The 17,172-nt window shown below is 42.5% G+C and overlaps 2 protein-coding genes across 2 annotated transcripts; both read left to right on the forward strand.

Moving 5' to 3' along the window:
* The first annotated feature begins 775 nt into the window (after positions 1-775).
* LOC134334276 (multiple epidermal growth factor-like domains protein 10) lies at positions 776-7,152 on the forward strand. Its single transcript, XM_063016517.1, has 7 exons — positions 776-899; positions 1,028-1,251; positions 2,898-3,059; positions 4,911-5,102; positions 6,087-6,204; positions 6,293-6,424; positions 7,097-7,152. The coding sequence occupies exons 1-7, from the start codon at positions 776-778 to the stop codon at positions 7,150-7,152; spliced, it is 1,008 nt and encodes a 335-aa protein (XP_062872587.1).
* Positions 7,153-7,236: 84 nt separating this feature from the next.
* Positions 7,237-17,153, forward strand: LOC134334277 (uncharacterized). The gene is made up of 7 exons (XM_063016518.1): positions 7,237-7,259; positions 13,837-13,976; positions 14,555-14,859; positions 14,948-15,105; positions 15,593-15,820; positions 16,690-16,988; positions 17,121-17,153. Exons 3-7 carry the CDS (start codon positions 14,759-14,761, stop codon positions 17,151-17,153), a joined length of 819 nt encoding a protein of 272 aa, XP_062872588.1. The 5' UTR covers positions 7,237-7,259; positions 13,837-13,976; positions 14,555-14,758.
* The last annotated feature ends 19 nt before the right edge of the window (positions 17,154-17,172 follow it).

Genomic DNA, 17,172 nt, shown 5'->3' on the forward strand with positions numbered 1-17,172 from the left:
AAAGTCAGAAGATTTTAAGGTGAATATATGCTGTGGAAGTACAGCATACATCAAAATGTTCATAAAGTTCCGGCTGTTATGCTGTTTTGTGAACTTGGTCCTAAAACTGTTTGTTAGTAATCGTCAAGAATTTGATTTTTCTTTTTTTATCTTCTCATGTTTGCTCAGTTCTATGCAATCTTCAGCTGATAAGTGCAGGAATCTCTGGCCTTCAGACATCTGACATAAACTTCTACTTCTCTTTTTCCTGTTTGCTATCCGGAACAAATCTGGAGTTTTGCTGTCACAGTTGCACAAAGGCGTATTTGGATTCATTCGTATTTGTTGAAAGAAGGTAATCAATCCAGAAAATTCAACTTTAACCCAGATAACATTGAGGGTTTGCAAACAACCATGCTGGGATACTGGAACAATCAATCACGTCTGTTATATAAAAGTAAACTGGATTTCATAGAACATAAAGAACTTTTTTTGAAATATAAAATTGATTTGAATGACTCTTTTTATTCTAATTAGTATAATCTGAATTATTAAAAGTCACAGTATTTATAAACACAACCAGGTGCTGAGAGACGGCTAAACCACGGCTCAAATCAGTAATCAGTTGTGCTGAAACAGCCACCAAGCCTGTAAGACGAGCCGGTGGCGTCGGGTGGCTTGTGTTTTCCTGCTCGCTGGCATGTGTGACACCAAACTCCTCATGAATCATTCATCGTGAGAGAGAAAGCACTTTCCGTTTTCTTTGAGAACCGTCTCAGAGAGACACTGGGAGACGATGGGGACGGCTAGGGAGGGATGCTGGCCAATCCTTCTCTGGTGGCTTTCAAGCCCAGGAGTGACGGCTGTTTTCGGATTAAACGCCACACTGGATCATTCGTATCAGCCGCCCTGCAAGCCAGGTAAGGTCAAAGATGTGTCGCCGGGAGGCATATGGGAGGAAATATGGGAATGCCATCTGAGATTTTGCTGTTTGGATTGTTTTGTACCTGGTGTTTTGGCTTCTGATTGTGTTGTGCCTTGCATAAAGGTCACTACTGTTCAGAGAGCAGTGAAACTGCAGTGCCGTGTCCAAGGGGAACGTTTGCACCAAGTTTCTGGGCCACTGACATCAGTGGTTGTATCAGCTGCCCTCCACATCACTACGCTCCCAGGGAGGGTCTTGCTGCCTGCCTGCCCTGCGGACCCACCGCACAGCAAGCTCTACCCGGCCAAGACAAATGTCAGTGTTTAGGAGAGGGCCAGGTCTTTCAGGTAAGCCTCCAATGCAGTTTGATTTATTTATTAGGGTTTTAATGTCATGTTTTACACACTTTGGTTACGTTCATGACAGGACAGGTAGTTACTGGTTACCCAAGATTCATCAGTTCAAGTTCAATATCAAACACAGTCAGTCATGGACATTTTGTGTCTCCAATTCACCTTACTGCACGTCTTTGTAATGTGGGGGGAAACCAGAGCTCCTGGAGGACAGACACAGGGAGAACATGCAAACTCCACACAGCAAGGACCCAGACCGCTTCACCTGGGAATTAAACCCAGGACCTTCTTGCTGTGAGGCAACAGTGCTACCCACTGAGCCATCAGTTATGCAAGATGAGTTATATGTATATGAATATATGAATTATATATTGGCAGTGGTAGCTTAGTGGTTGAGGTACTGGACTAGTAATCAGAAGGTTGCTGGTTCAAGCCCCACAACTGCCAGGTTGCTGCTGTTGGGCCCTTGAGCAAGGCCTCTAACCCTCAATTGCTCAGACTGTATACTGTCACACTATTAAATGTCGCTTTGGATACAGGCGTCTGCTAAATGCAAATTTTTGGGCAACAGTTTAGGCATGGGTCCTTTATGGTTTTAGTCCAAAATGAGTGCTGAGGAAAGCTTTGACTGGGGGGCACAATTGTGTGGTGCAAGTCCATAATCATGGCCATGGTTTTGTAAAATGATGTCCAAAAATCTCTTGGTCAGGTGACCACACACCACCTATGTATGCAAACTTGATCAGGAGTATCCAGTTGTGCAATCTGTAGTCTCCAGCTCGGAAGCTCACGTTTCAGCCTAAACGAGGTTGGGTTACTTGGGTCCGTTACCCGCTGGCCTGTGGCCTCCTCTCATCACATTTCACTCAGAGAAAGAACCGTCCAGGATTTACTTTCACTCTGTTGTGTAGGGTCACTTTAATTTCCTTATTTACGACCTAAAATGTGGTCTAATTGTTATTCAAGTCATATAAATAATCAAACACATTCGATAATGTCATGGTATGTGGAGTGGAGGTGTGGATTGTAAAGGTGTTCTGTCCAGTAGAAAGACACAAAGTCAGAAATAAGAAATGCTGGGCAAACTGGAAAACCACCAGTACTGTTGCCGATCTCCATAAGACTGGGCATTCTGCAAAGGTCACAGGAAGAGCACAATATTAGAAAGGGTAAAAATGCAGCAAAATATCTTATGAACTGTACATTGTTTTCATTGATCACTGAAGGCATAGGACAGTTGTAGCCTAGTTGGTTAAGGAACTGGAGTAATAATTAAAAGGTCAATGGTTCAAGCCCCACCACTACCACATTGCCACTGTCGGGCCCTTGAGCAAGGCCCTTAACCCTTGATTGCTTAGACAGTTTACTGTCACAGTACTGTAAGTGTTGAAAATGTAAATGAATGGAGTTGGGTCAGTTTTACAGGACATTGTTAAGGTAGTGATGTAACGTAATAGAAGGTGGATTATGCAATGAAACATTTATATATAAAACACACACACACACACACACACACACACACACATGCACACACAATCAACATTATGATTTGTATGCTAATCATACCAAATTTAATGCAGAAGTCAAGGTGACTGCACATCTTTCCTTCAAATATAATGACCCATGCTTGTTTAATGTAGGCCAGTGACGGGCAGTGCCAGTGTTCTCCGGGGTACCGCTCCACACAGGGAGGAAATGCCTGCGAGCTAAAGGTCTATGAGATCTGCAGAGACGGAAGAACACGGGATCAGTACGGCCAGTGTCTGGACCACAAGCAGTGGAAACAACTCTGCACTTATCAGGTCAGTCCAAAAAAGCACATGTCCTTTTACCTATTTACCTCATTTATTCTCAGAGGCGCCCGTGAACTTTAACATCGTTCCACGCTAGATGTTCAACGTGAGCTCAGCAATAGCATAAAATCAGTATCAGATTGTTTACCAAGCTAAATCAGAAACTTACTTCATTAGGAAAATAAAAACACGGGATGATAGTGCAGCAGCCACACTGAATTCTGAAATGAAGTTTATTTAATCATTTTTTAATCCTAATTTTGCATTTTCCTTCTTTTCCCCTAATGTAGACGTTTACATTAATATAAATTCTTGCAAATACTTGCATCACTGCTGCATAACAAAGTGTCGTACATGCATTTCTCTATCTCTGGAGTTAATCTCAAGAGCAATGATACTGATGATGACCTGATATGATATTGTGCAAATATTTTTTTGCAAAGGAATGCAAAATATTTGCGAGAGCATGCAATGTCATTACCTTTTATTTTTTTTAATACCACGCCACTAAGGGGCTCTGTAGACTCTTTCCCTAATGCAATCTACAATGTCTGCCATGGAACATGCCACTCACTAATGACTAATCATGATACAAAATTTCTCTATAATCAATAAGTAGGGTAAAATACAAGCAATAGAAATCCGTCATTTTTGATCTTATAGATACAGATTAGGAGACAGAAAAGCTCTCCAGAGGATCAAACACACCGCCCGAAATATAATAATGGAAATAAAAATAATCAGCCGGTCCCTGCCCACACTGGAGGGCCTAAACAGAGCCAGAGGGATTCTGAAAGATGTAACTCACCCTGTACACAATCTCTCTGCTTCTATCTGGAAGGTGTTATAGAGTCCTAAGGACACAAACCTCCAGACTTCAGACCTCCAGACAAAAACCAAGTGCCATTGTTGTATTAAATAAATACTGCCCTCCTACCCCTCCACCTCAATATCATTGTAAAACTGAAGTGAAATAACACTACAAATTGTGCAATAATACTGTTATTTGTACATGTGCAATACCTATAAACTTTTTATATACTTTTTTATATTTTTAGACCTTAATACAGTATTTAAGGACTTCATTGTTATATACTGTGTGCATGTTTTTTTCCCAGAGTTGAGCAGAAAATTTTATTGTATTTTATATACAATGACAATAAAGGCATTCATTCATCCATCCATCCATTCATTAATAAATGTTCTTTATTGGATGTTTTTTCCTGTTGTTTGTGCTCAGTGATCTTGTCCACAGGTTCCGATCTTCTGTTCTGAATGCTGCTGACCAACGAGTCAATGAACCCTGTAAAAAACAAAATCCTGTTTTTTTCTGAGAATCTCTGGGGACGTATTTGAGTGCAATGAGACAGCATTTTTGGGTGGCTGGGTGGGTAGCACTGCTGCCTCACAGCGAAAAGGTCCAGGGTTTGATTCCCTGGTGGAGCTGTCCAGGTTCTTTTCTGTGTGGAGTTTGCATGTTCTCCTTGTGTCTGAGTGGGTTTCCTCATATAGTCAAAAGACTTGTAGTCAGATTAACTGGAGAAAAGTGGCTGTGATGGTGTTTGATATTAAACTTGAACTTTAGGGCAGAGGACGTTCAGTGGTTGAGGTACTGGACTAGTAATAGAAGGCTGCCGGTTCAAGCCCCACTGTTCAAGTTGCCACTGTTGGGCCCCTGAACAAGACCCTTAACCCTCAATTGCTTAAAGTTGTATTCTGTCATAACTGTAAGTCACTTTGGATGAAAGTGTCTAAGTAAATGTAATGTATCTCGGGTAACCTGTAACTACCTGTCCTGTCATGAATGCAAGTGTAAAGCAGTTTCAGTTTGTGCATTGGCATCATGGTTCTCTTCTCCAGGTTTGTGCATCTCCAGAGTTGTACGAGGGTTTTGATGCTTCTCTGGGTCTGTGTGTATGCAAGAGTCACGCCGGGACAGATTCAGGCAAAAGCGAGTGCTCAGGATGGTGTGAAGGCAGGACGACGCCCATGCTGCAGTTAGTGTGCAGTTCTGCTACCCTTCAGCTGCTGTACAATGAGGCAAATAGACAGGTACGTCCCGCTGCCTGCATATCCACTAATCATATAAATATCTACATGTATATCATACTGTGTGAACATAATGATATCGAGTTAGGAGGAGCAATTACTCCAATATGCTTCAGATTTATACACACAATGTCTTTTAACTGTGCATAAATATAAAGATATATATTTATAAGCATGATATATTGATATATTACAAAACATGTTTCCACTGCTCCAGAGTCCAAAAGCAGTGTGTCTTACACCAAGTCACATTATTCCTGCCACCATCTCGCTCTTGCTACCAAGGACTAAAAGTTTTCCATTGAAACAAGATTCAGCACCATGTAGACTTGTTCTCGCTGTAGATCTGAGCTGTTGTTGCTCCTAGATGTTGCATCCTGAGTCGCTGGAAAGGTGGCATCCCTGAACAACGCCAAGTTAAAAGTCAACAAGCTCTTCAAAATTACCCAATCAACTGTCCGTGTTTGTCTATTGATCATAATATGCTTGATAGGATGTATGCTAGGGTGTGGCCAAAATGATGTGAAGGAACCTCACTGGCCTGCACAGAGCTCTGATCTCAACCCCACTGAACACCTTTGGGATGAATAAGAAATGCTGATTGCAAATCAGGCCTGTTTGTTCAACGTAAATGGGCACAAATTCCCAGAAATATACTCCAAAACCTTTAGAAGAGCTTTCCTATAAAAGTTAAGGCAGATATAGCTCCTGAGTGGGCGCCTATTTCACATATATGGTCACGGATTTGAAATTGGAAGCCCAAAATGCTCATGGCTCATTGGGGTTAAAATACTTTTGGCCATTCAGTGTATGTGATGGCTGTGGGTGTGTGCATACTTATGGCTCTGTTGTGTGACTTTGAAAGAGGAGGCTAAATCAAAGATCATAGATAGCGGGTCTGGTGAGCGTCCTGTGGGCCCCATTTATCTTCTCAAAGCAAACACGGTTTTACTGTTTCTCTTCGAGTGACCCTTGTTTTTTAAACAGGTGAGTACGTCAGGAAGTGTCCTGTTATCTGTGCTCAAACACTGGGACTTCCAAGGGAAGCTGGAGTGTGACCGGCGTCTCGGCTTCTCCAGGCCTGTTTACGCAATCCAGACGGCGGGTGAGTGACCGAGGCCAAGGGCAGGATGTTCAATGAATTTACGACCAGTTCTGCAGTATTAATCTTCCAGCTGTTTGCCCTGCCGCAGAAGGAGGCTTCCATGGGTTCCTTCGCACTCTCCCAGCAGGGGTACGGATGTTGGTGTTGGAAACCGGCCAAAAGGGCAGCGGCTTTGCCGACCCCTCGAGCACGCACAGCATGGTAGAGGTGGTGTTTCAAGGTACTTCATTCATCAGCCTGTCATATTATTCATTAAGGTCAGAATAAGTAATCCTGAATGATGCAAACATTAAATCTTTTACCAGAAAACAACACCAACATGGATCCAGACTCTTACTGGTCTACTGGTTCAATGTCAAGAGGAGCTGGGACTGGACGGGTCACACGGGTGGTGAACCCAATAGCGTGCCTGCATCCGGAGGACGTTCTTCTGTTTACTGTGACCAGGCAGCACTACCCACAGTATGATGTGTGAGTAAGCAAACTGGTAGTCTAGGGGGTAAGGCTTTTGAATCCCAGCTCTGCTATACAGGCACTGTTGGGCCCTTGAGCAAGGCCCTTAACCCTCTCTGCTCCAGGGGCGCCGTGCAATGGTCTGACCTCGCTCTGACCCCAGCTTCCAAACAAACCGGGAAATGCGAAGAAAGAATTGCGTTGTACTTTACACATGTATCTGTATATATGAGAAATAAAAGCATTCTATTATTTTCTGTGAGGCTTTTGTTGCGCTTAGAGGGTCGCTGGGTCAAGTCTCACCATCGCCAAGTTGCCGCTGTTGGGCCCCTAAGCAAGACCCTTAACCCTCTATTACTTAAATTGTATTCAGTGACATTTTCAAGTCGCTTTGGTCTGCTAAATGCCGTAAATGAGTGTTTGTCATGTTGTTTTACAGCGAGAACCTCTTCAACACCAATGCAGCCTTCGACTGGGGAGTCTTTAGAGTCTTAGCACAGGAGCTAACAATGACAAGGTCTGCAAAATCCTTCTTCTCCGTAAGCTTCAGCGAGCCTGGTGTGTACGTCCTCAGACTCAGCAGCAACCAGCACAAACAAATGGTATCCTGCACTTTTAATCTCTACTCACAAGTTAAAGGTCTCTGTATGTGGTCTGGGTGCTCGGGTGGAGCAGCAGTTTAATGTTCTGTTCTAGCTCTACCTGGTTGAAGCTTTACAGACACGATACACCAGGCTGGATTGGGAGTCAGGAGATTGCAATTGCAATGGGGAGTTGAATATGTCTCAACTGGGAGGAAGAAAGAGAAAGAAGCAAAAAAAACAAAAACATTGTTATGTAATAGTTTTCTCTGAACACACTGATTAATCATTTACAGTTCTGGCCGATAAAAAGTATGTGAACCTGTATGCCAACAACCTTTCCAAAGGTCGGGTAAAACAGTTTGCTTTACACCACTCTAGCTAATTCTTGGCACTGATTGGCCATGGATACTCAATCCATGAGTTCCTGACAGTTCTTGTGTCCAAAGGCTGAGATGTTTTTCCATTTAGAGGTTGCACTTTAAAGCCTGATTAACAGTGTGAATTGTGTGGGTTGTAGCAATGCTTTGTCAGTTTGTGTTAAATGTGTACATGGAAGCCGTGCTCATATCACACCAAATTTTTATAAAAGCCAAATAGAAGAACTGTAAGGATACATAAAGCAGAAGAATGCTACAAAAGCACTCAAACTAATGGAGAAAACGTAGTATTGTTCTTACTCCCCCTAAAGATTGCAGTCTTGCTAAAAATGTGTAAAGCCTGCTAAAATAGTGTAGCGTAGTTTTATATATCCAGAAAGAGATCTCCCAGAACTATTGAGGAACATCTAGCTCCAGTATGTTTGTTTATTTATTAGGATTTTAACGTCATGTTTTACACTTTGGTTACATTCATGACAGGAACGGTAGTTACTCATTACACAAGATTCATCAGCTCACAAGGTTATATTGAACAAAGTCATGGACAATTTAGTGTCTCCCATTCACCTCACTTGCACGTCTTTGGACTGTGGCAGGAAACCGGAGCTCCCGGAAAAAACCCACACAGACACGGGGAGAACATGCAAACTCCACACAGAAAGGACCCGGACTACCCCACCTGGGGATCGAACCCAGGACCTTCTTTGTGTAAGGCGACAGTGCTACCCACTCAGCCATCGTGCCGCCCCTCTAGCTCCACGGTGTCCTTGCATAAACACTATTTTCTTCACTGTATCTTATAACAAATGTAAACCTCCACTGGTGGGTACCACCATCTTCAGCATTTCAAAACTTCCAGGTAGAATAACAACAATGCTACCTTTCTCCATCTGTAGAAAGCTTAATCTTTTGTTAACTGATTAAACCCCTGGTGTTTAGAAATGCTTCTTCAGCTTCATACATCACTCCATGTTTGGGCTGGAGACTTAGTGGTGCTATCTGGCTGGTTGGCTATTTTTCAGACCCAAAGTGGTGCAGCAATACTTAACATGTTCCATACTGTGTTATGACTCAGTGTTGGAGTCTGGCTCCAACTGGTGAAACAAAGAGCTCAAGGGTTTCACATGTTTGAAGGTTGCTAATTTTTATTCTCTGTGGCCAGCATGGACATCATGCATGAGTGAAGGTCAATGGGAAAGGGAAGAGGGGTGTGTGTTGGGATGGGAAACAAGGAAACTTCCTCCTGCAGTACCTATCAATGCATCAAACTTAATTTAAAGTATGCTGGCTATATAATGCAAGCAGTAAAATCTTTTTTTTAGTATGTGAAGGTTCTCCCGGCTGGAGGAGATTGCTACGATGTCGGACCTTTCTTTCCTACTGATGTACATCACATGATTCGTATGGGCATAACTCGCCGACCCCACCTTATGCTGCGACCGGACTGGTGGGTGATCGGAGGTCTTTTGGCCGGAGCCGCCGTCGTACTATGTGTGTGCCTTTTACTACTGGTTAGTCTTACGTACCTATAATATAGGGCAAAAATGTATGTGGACACCTTAGCCTTAACTATTTCAAAACAATCATTGACTTGGAGTTGCTCTGCTTCCCTTTGTGACTTTTCTCAGTAATGTGAGAGTAGGAATGTGTTCCCATTTAGTCAAATTCATTTGGATGAGAAGTCCTACCTCACAAATGACATTCCAATTAATTCCCATTGTTTTTACTGGGATTGAGGTCAGGCCACTATTTTACCATCATGTTTTACACATTTTGGGTACAAAAATGACAGGACAGGTTTAATGTCAAGCACAGTCATGGACAATTTTGTATCTCCAATTCACCTCACTTGCACGTCTTTGGACTGTGGGAGGAAACCGGAGCTCCCAGAGGAAACCCACGCAGACACAGGGAGAACATGCTAACTCCATACAGAAAGGACCCAGACCGCCCCACCTGGGGATCAAACCCAGGACCTTCTTGCTGTGAGGCGACAGTGCTACCCACTTAGCCACTGTGCCACCCAATGAAGGCCACTAAAGTCCCTCCACATCAGACTCTGTCTTCATGGACCTTGCAGTCATTCTGCTGCCACAAAATTGAAAGGTTTATTTTATTTAACTGATTTCTAATACAGTACTTATGACCAGAAGTTGGGAATTAAGAGGTGTACTTTTGGCCACAAATTGTATGTGTCACTTTAATAACACCTTAAGTATTGGTTACCCTCTCAACATGGTCAAAAAGTGGCTGATTTTCATTTCCGACACAGACGCTGTTCAGGCAGTACGGCTGGCCGGAAAAGCTTCCCGCTCAGGTCAGTTATCGAACCCTGCAGCTTATGTACAACATGGACAGCTACTCATCGAAGGGTTCCAGGGTCATGGCACTGAAAAAGTTCCACCAAAACCTGCAGGCTGGAATGCCAGATGACACAGTGCTCGGAGGTAACTCTGATACAGTTTACAATAAACAAACGTGATGTTTTACTACCGTAACTTACTCAACACACACAAACACACGCAGCTGCAGTGATTCATGCTGCGCGGTTACACAACCTGGACCACATCACCTCATGCGCAATTACACAACAAATCACGCTGCATGATGTAAGATATTACACACAGTATTTCCATTGATAGTGAGTTTACAGACAATAAAGAGGTAAACAGATCTTACTGATCTCTCACTGGCTGCTGGTTCATTCATTCATATCATCTGATTATGACACTGATTCTGTCACTGTAGTAAATTCAGTACAATTATTGTTTATCTCTTACGTTTAGGTGTGTTAACCACACCAATCAATTCAATAAAATAAGTTATGTTGGTTTGTTTGTTTATTTGGATTTTAACATCATGTTTTACACTTTGGTTACATTTATGACAGGAACGGTAGTTACTCATTATACAAGGTTCATCAGTTCACAAGGTTATATCGAACACAGTCATGGAAAATTCTGTATCTCCAGTTCACCTCACTTGCACGTCTTTGGACTGTGGGAGGAAACCGGAGCGCCCAGAGTAAACCCACGCAGACACGGGGAGAACATGCAAACTCCACACAGAAAGGACCCGGACCGCTCCGCCTGGGGATCAAACCCAGGACCTTCTTGCTGTGAGGCGATAGTGCTACCCACCGAGCCACCGTGCCACCGTGCCACCCCGCCACCCCATCAGTCCATCTCAGTTGCACTTAGGGGCAGAGATCACTTAAGGCGGCATATTTGGATGTTGTCAAAATATGGCTTTGGCTTGGCACAGTGGAGTCTTGCATGTTTACCTGTAAAAGCTTCAAAACAGATGTTTCGATCATTTCACAAAATTCACATTGTTAAACTGCTATTGTCCCAAGTATTTAGATTGTTTTTCATGGAGTAATTTAGAATTTCAAGTATTAGTACAAGTAAAGATAATAGTTAATAAGCTAAAATCAATTGTGCTGTTCTCAACTGAATGCTAGGGATTAAAAACTATAACATTTTATTCAAAGAAAACTGAACTAATGATGCCAGTATAATTCAGACTCCCAAGAATCAATGTGGCAAAAACTAGCATGTGCAGGTGTCACAAAAAGGCAGTCTGGGTAATCTTCTGAGAAGACGTTTTTTGATAAGAGCACACACAGTTTTTGTTTACATGTCCTACAGGACGGGGCACCTCTACAATCCACACAGTAAACACAGCTTAACCTAGTGGAACATCATCTTACGTTTCATCATCATTCTACGTATCAACATAGTTAATAAACAAATACATAATATAACTGCGTATCCTTAAGTCTGGGATAAAAATCAGAACACATTTTTACTTTTTTAACTCAAATAAACACAAAACACACATAAAGGTGTGTGATACTGTCTGCTGTTAGTGAATATTTGAGCTATCAGCAGATTTAGGAGTGTTAGTAAACTTTTTATTTCTGTTCTCAGCTTCATTTCAGAATGTTGTAACAGTTTTCTCAAGGCTGCATCTGTTTGGAGAGCCTCGACAACCATAAATTCTATTGCCCATAACAATCTAGGTTAAAGATTATAGAGATGTATGCAATGTCTCCAGTGATTACTGACCTCTACTACAAAATGTTTCCCAATCTTGGTCCCTGACTACCCCGTACCACATAATAATAAGGATTTTATATTCTAATTACACCATGTTAAACTTATAAAGAACTTCAATTTTAAATAATGATACTAATTATGTTTATTGGACCTTTCTTCATTTTATTATTCAAAATTTTAATATTTAATGCTCATGTTAATTATATTACCTACATGGCTATGGAAAAGCAATTCCCCTTTTCTAATTGCCTTTTATTACCTGATATTACACAAAGAGAACAAAATAGTATAATCCATAGATAAATAGATAATACTTTAATAAAAAGCAATTGCTCCATAATTTATCTTGAAATTTAATTAAAATAAGATATTTTCAATTGCTGTGGGGGTATTTCAGCCCACATTTCTTTAAAGTAAAAAGAAATCACTGATTTTCATTCAGATATACACCAACTAGGCATAACATTATGACCACTGAAAGGTGAAGTGAATAACACTGATTATCTCTTCATCACGGCACCTGTTAGGGGGTTAGATATATTTGGCAGCAAGTGAACATTTTATCCTCAAAGTTGATGTTAGAAGCAGGAAAAATGGGCGAGCGTGAGGATTTGAGTGAGTTTGACGATGGCCAGATTGTGATGGCCAGACGACTGGGTCAGAGCATCTCCAAAACTGCAGCTCTTGTGGGGTGTTCCCGGTCTGCAGTGGTCAGTATCTATCGAAAGTGGTAAACTGGAGACAGGGTCATGGGCGGCCAAAGCTCATGCAAACAAGTCCCACCTCGCAACTTATAGGAGTTAAAGGATCTGCTGCTAACATCTTGGTGCCAGTTACCACAGCACACCTTCAGAGGTCTTGAGGAGTCCATGCCTCGACGGGTCAGGGCTGTTTTGGCAGCAAAAGGTGGACCAACACAATATTAGGAAAGTGGTCATAATGTTATGCCTGATCGGTGTAAACTAATCATAAGAATTTTATTCCTCAGCATCAGCCCATGTACAGATGACCTCACATTGACTTGTGTTTTTAGTAAAAGGACAGTTCATCATTCCCTCAGTAACAACAGGTTATCTTGATTCTACACCACCTTCATGCTCGACTGCTACCATGAATTCTGTATTTGCTTTTTCAGCAGTAATAGCTGAGACTGGTGTTGTAGAATTATTATGATATGCCTTTTTTCCAGTGAAACCATAAAGCAGAACAAACTGCACTGGTGCCAAATCCCAGAAGCCTGTTGTTATCCTGAGAAAGAATTACGTTTTCAATTTGATCAAACCTCAGTTGTATACCGTAGCTGCATCCTACAACTCTTTGATACAAATACCAAAGGTGCACAAATACTGCATAAAAAGAATGTTACATTGTAAGTGGCTAAATTATGACCACTGATATCCCAGTTCAGGAACACTCAAGGCCCACACCTAATGGGGTACGCTGTATGAAAAGGGGCCTAAACACCAGGGTTAGCCCAGTTTTCTTTATAATTCCATATGTGAAGTAAATAGGTATTAAATTGTTGCCTCACAGCAAGAAGATCCTGGATTCGATCCCCAGGTGGAGCGGTCCGGGTCCTTTCTGTGCGGAGTTTGCATGTTCTCCCCGTGTCTGTGTGGGTTTCCTTTGGGAGCTCCGGTTTCCTCCCACAGTCCAAAAACATGCAGTCAGGTTAATTGGAGACACTGAGTTGCCCTATAGATGAATGGGTGTGTGTATGTGTTTGTGTGTGTCTGCCCTGCGATGGACTGGCAGGGTGTTATCCATTGAAAAGCTGGGATAGGCTCCAGCACCCCCCGCAACCCTAACTGGATAAGCGGATAAGAAAATGAATGAATGAATGAATGAATGTCTAGCTGACATTCTTAACATTTAGGAGGTTAGACTGAAGTTTTGCCAGTTCATAACAGCCTGTCTGTCAAACTGTAATTAAATATTTTATTTTAATATGAAAGCATTATTTTATTATCGATTAAAAGCATGCTATAAGTAATGTAATAAATTAATACTGAACTGTAAAATTATTTATAAATACTATAATTATAAATGTATTCACTTCATATTGCAATGAAAAAGTGCTTGGATAGGGCTTGCAGCTCCTTTCAAACATAACCGAGCTATAGCCCAAGCTTCTCACCTTGCCCGTACTTCCCACAGCCCCAGTCACCAGTCCAAGTGACTTCTGGGACTACGAGGAGCAGGTGGACCTTGAGGCTTTCAGTTCCAGCACCTTCTATGAAATCCTGCTCAAGCACAGTGTGACTGTCACTGCCAGACTTGGGAAGCTCAGAGAAGAGGTAAACGTTCCAGAATATCTGATACACTTCACTGTCCTCCCCTTCCAGCTTCTCCTTGTTAAATTCCACACACATTCACTGTGTTATATGATGTGATGAACCCCTTAACCTTACTATAGGGGCACCAATACACATCTCTCTTATTTCTATGTTGACTAAAATTGTGTGGTATGATGGTGCAGCTAGACAGCTAGAATCCTTTCTGTGTAGAGTTTGCATTTCCTCACTGTGTCTGAGTTGGTTTTCTCCCAGACGTTCAAAGACATGCAGGTCAGGTCAGTTGGAGCTACTAAAAGAGTGAAGTATAAGTGTGTGTGTTTGTGTGTCTGCTCTGTGATAAACTGGTGACCTATCTGAGGTGCTTCCTGCCTTTTGGCCAATGAATCAGACCCACCGTGTTCCTGACCAGGATAAAGCAGTCCTTAAACAGACAGTAAATGAATGAAAGGACTAAACCTTGGTACCCAATACCCTACTAAATCCAGCAGCACAGACTTTGCTATAAAATATTCATTTGTTTTATCCAGTGAGGACAAACATCTGTTGTCCTCTGTTGTAGTTCAAATCTTTGTTTGCAGGTAAAGCAGCTTTACCAAGGGGTGCTGGGAAAGCTGTGGGGACTCAAACTTGGCTGCACTATATTACCAGAGGACAAACTTAAGTGTTTGGAAAGGCAGGTGGAGCAAGAAATAGCACGTAGAAAAGTTCTGGGCACTCAGTTGACCCAGCTGCTCGACAGCCAGCTTCAGATCCTGCAAGCTGAGTTACAGCCCCAGCATGACATGCATAAGGCCTTCACAGCAGGTCTTAGAGAATGTTTCTGGCTGCTAACACTTGTTTCTGACAACCAAGCGTCTCTCTGGGATAAGCCCATACAGCAGTGGTATGTATGATTTGCATATTCATGAACTAAATAAAAAAAACTGCAAAAAAAGCAGTCAAGTATCAAGTATGTGTTTTATTCTGTGTAGTGTTATGGATCGAGTTGCTGTGTTGGCTGAGAAGATGGCAGAGCTGGTGTTAGTGGAAGCCCAGAGACAGGGCTGCTGGACTTTACTTCAACAGGGTACTGGTGCCCAGCTTCTCTGCCCCACATCTGGAGTAGCCCTAAGTAGAGATGACATTATCGGTGAGCACTGCCTCATTTGCATCACATGGGTCATTTGCAGAGGATTCGTGTCGTTTTTACAGAATTGTTTACATGCACTAAAAGGCCAAAAGTATGTGGGCACCCCTTGTAATGACTTAATTTAGATGTATAACATCTGTTATTTGGAACTGTGATTGTGAGACAGGCCATACAGTATCATTCAACATCAATGCCTGACCTCACAATGGTTTGCCTGCGTGAGCACACATTTCCACATAAACAGTCCAGAACGTATCAGCAGTTATGTCTGTAAGGGGAAGGAGACATAAAATGTTTATGTTTAGCCTTATAGAGTATATTTAGTTTGACTTCATGCCTAATGTCAGCTATAGAAAAACTACATGCTCTAGCTCTGAGACATCAAAAATGGTTGAGAATATAATGCTTGGTAAGTAAAGTCTTATATTGGCATCATGTATCTTTATGATATAGTTTGACAGCTAATTTTTTCTTTACCCTCATACAGCACCTGATGGGACTGTCCGGGCTTGTGACACTATCCACGTAGATCCCTTCACTGGCCTTATCCAGCCAATGCCGAATGCACACATGCTCCTTGCCAGTGGCCACAGCATGCCTGTACCGTCTGACTTTTTCCTGCATCCTCAGACGGGCCTGGTGCTACCCATAGCTGGAAATGTGGGCTTCGATCCTGCCAGTTCCACCCTGGTCTACACGGCCGATGCTTGTGTGGGTGAGCTGAGAACATGTGTGCCCATTTTTTTATGTTTATTTATTGTCATTTAACCGCTTCATCTTGATGAAGGTCACGATGGTCACGTCTGAAGACACCTGGAAGCACTGGGTGGAAGGCAATAATGCAGCCTGGAGACATGCTGGCAATCCATAACAGGGCATTTACAAATTTACCCCTTTTACTTACTCACTCACTTAGTAAAGAGGGGATTTGCAGAGTAGTCCAACTACTAAAGATTTAAATGCTTTAGGGAATTCAGAGTGCTGGCAGGGAACCACCATAAACATAAAGAGAACTTTTCAATCTCACCAATAGATGGAGATAAAGATTAAATCTAAACTCTTAGGACCCTGGAGCTATGTGACACCCGAATACTTACTGAGGCTCAAGTACTTTGGGACAGTGTTAGCCTAGTGGGTAGAGCTTTGGGCTGTCATTCAGAAGATTATTGGTTCCAGGCTCTACTATGTAGCCACTGTTGGACCCTTGAGCAAGGCCCTTAACCCTGTCTGCTCCAGGGGTGCCGTACAATGGCTGACCCTACGCTCATTTATTGTATAAATGACAAATAATCTTCTTCTTATTATTATTGTGCCATTATGATGCCTATATTGGTTATGATCCTCTAATTCAGTCGAGGAAATCTGGTTTCTTGTCATTGGGGGTGAGTAGACAGGGTCAAAGTACATTCTTCTAAAATAGACTTTGTCCCTGGATAGAGTAAGTTGAAGTGCAGTACAATAACTGCAATAATTTAAGGTCCCGACATGCGATGCCCTGTGATTGACTGACAGTTAACGTTGTCCAGAGTAGAGAGGAGTTATCACTTGAAGAATAAATGATTCTAACCGTTCCTTTGTTTATAGGTGATTTGGGGAAATGGGAGTCTCCCCTGCTGCGCTTTATTCCTTACCCTCAGTCTCGCCACTCTGAGCTCTCGGTCCCCGCTAAGCTGAGGGCGCTTCGTCTGGGCCAAAGACTGGCGTTCGGAGAACCTATGTGTGATTATGAAACTGGAGTGCTCGTCCCAATCCTGGCAGTAACCATACACCCCCAGACGGGAATGGTGTATCCGGTTGGTGGTGTTTATGTGTGCCCTGTGTCACGTCTCCGGCAGCCCATCCAGATCGGTTGTCCCATGCTGGACCCCCGCACAGGAAATATGGTGCTCATTACAGGGGTTACTCTGGACTCTCATACGGGTAAGTACATGTGCTATTTTTTTTTTTTATAAAGGGGTAAAAAAATGGTCTCATTATTTTTGGGAGGGACTGAAATTGAACTGATTGTGTTGCAGGAGTGGTGCTGCCAGTCGGAGGCCCTCTGCTAGGTGAATCATTCATCGAGCC

The sequence above is a fragment of the Trichomycterus rosablanca genome, chromosome 20 (assembly GCF_030014385.1).
Source record: "Trichomycterus rosablanca isolate fTriRos1 chromosome 20, fTriRos1.hap1, whole genome shotgun sequence".
Taxonomy (NCBI): domain Eukaryota; kingdom Metazoa; phylum Chordata; class Actinopteri; order Siluriformes; family Trichomycteridae; genus Trichomycterus; species Trichomycterus rosablanca.

Bases quoted from the DNA above. Each gene is read 5' to 3' on its own strand.
- LOC134334276 (XM_063016517.1), top strand. From the start codon at position 776: ATGGGGACGGCTAGGGAGGGATGCTGGCCAATCCTTCTCTGGTGGCTT. The intron at 6,205-6,292 runs GTGAGTGACCGA...GCCCTGCCGCAG, and splicing joins TTACGCAATCCAGACGGCGG to AAGGAGGCTTCCATGGGTTC. The intron at 6,425-7,096 runs GTACTTCATTCA...GTTGTTTTACAG, and splicing joins GGTAGAGGTGGTGTTTCAAG to CGAGAACCTCTTCAACACCA.
- LOC134334277 (XM_063016518.1), top strand. From the start codon at position 14,759: ATGCATAAGGCCTTCACAGCAGGTCTTAGAGAATGTTTCTGGCTGCTA. The intron at 14,860-14,947 runs GTATGTATGATT...TATTCTGTGTAG, and splicing joins GATAAGCCCATACAGCAGTG to TGTTATGGATCGAGTTGCTG. The intron at 15,821-16,689 runs GTGAGCTGAGAA...CTTTGTTTATAG, and splicing joins CACGGCCGATGCTTGTGTGG to GTGATTTGGGGAAATGGGAG.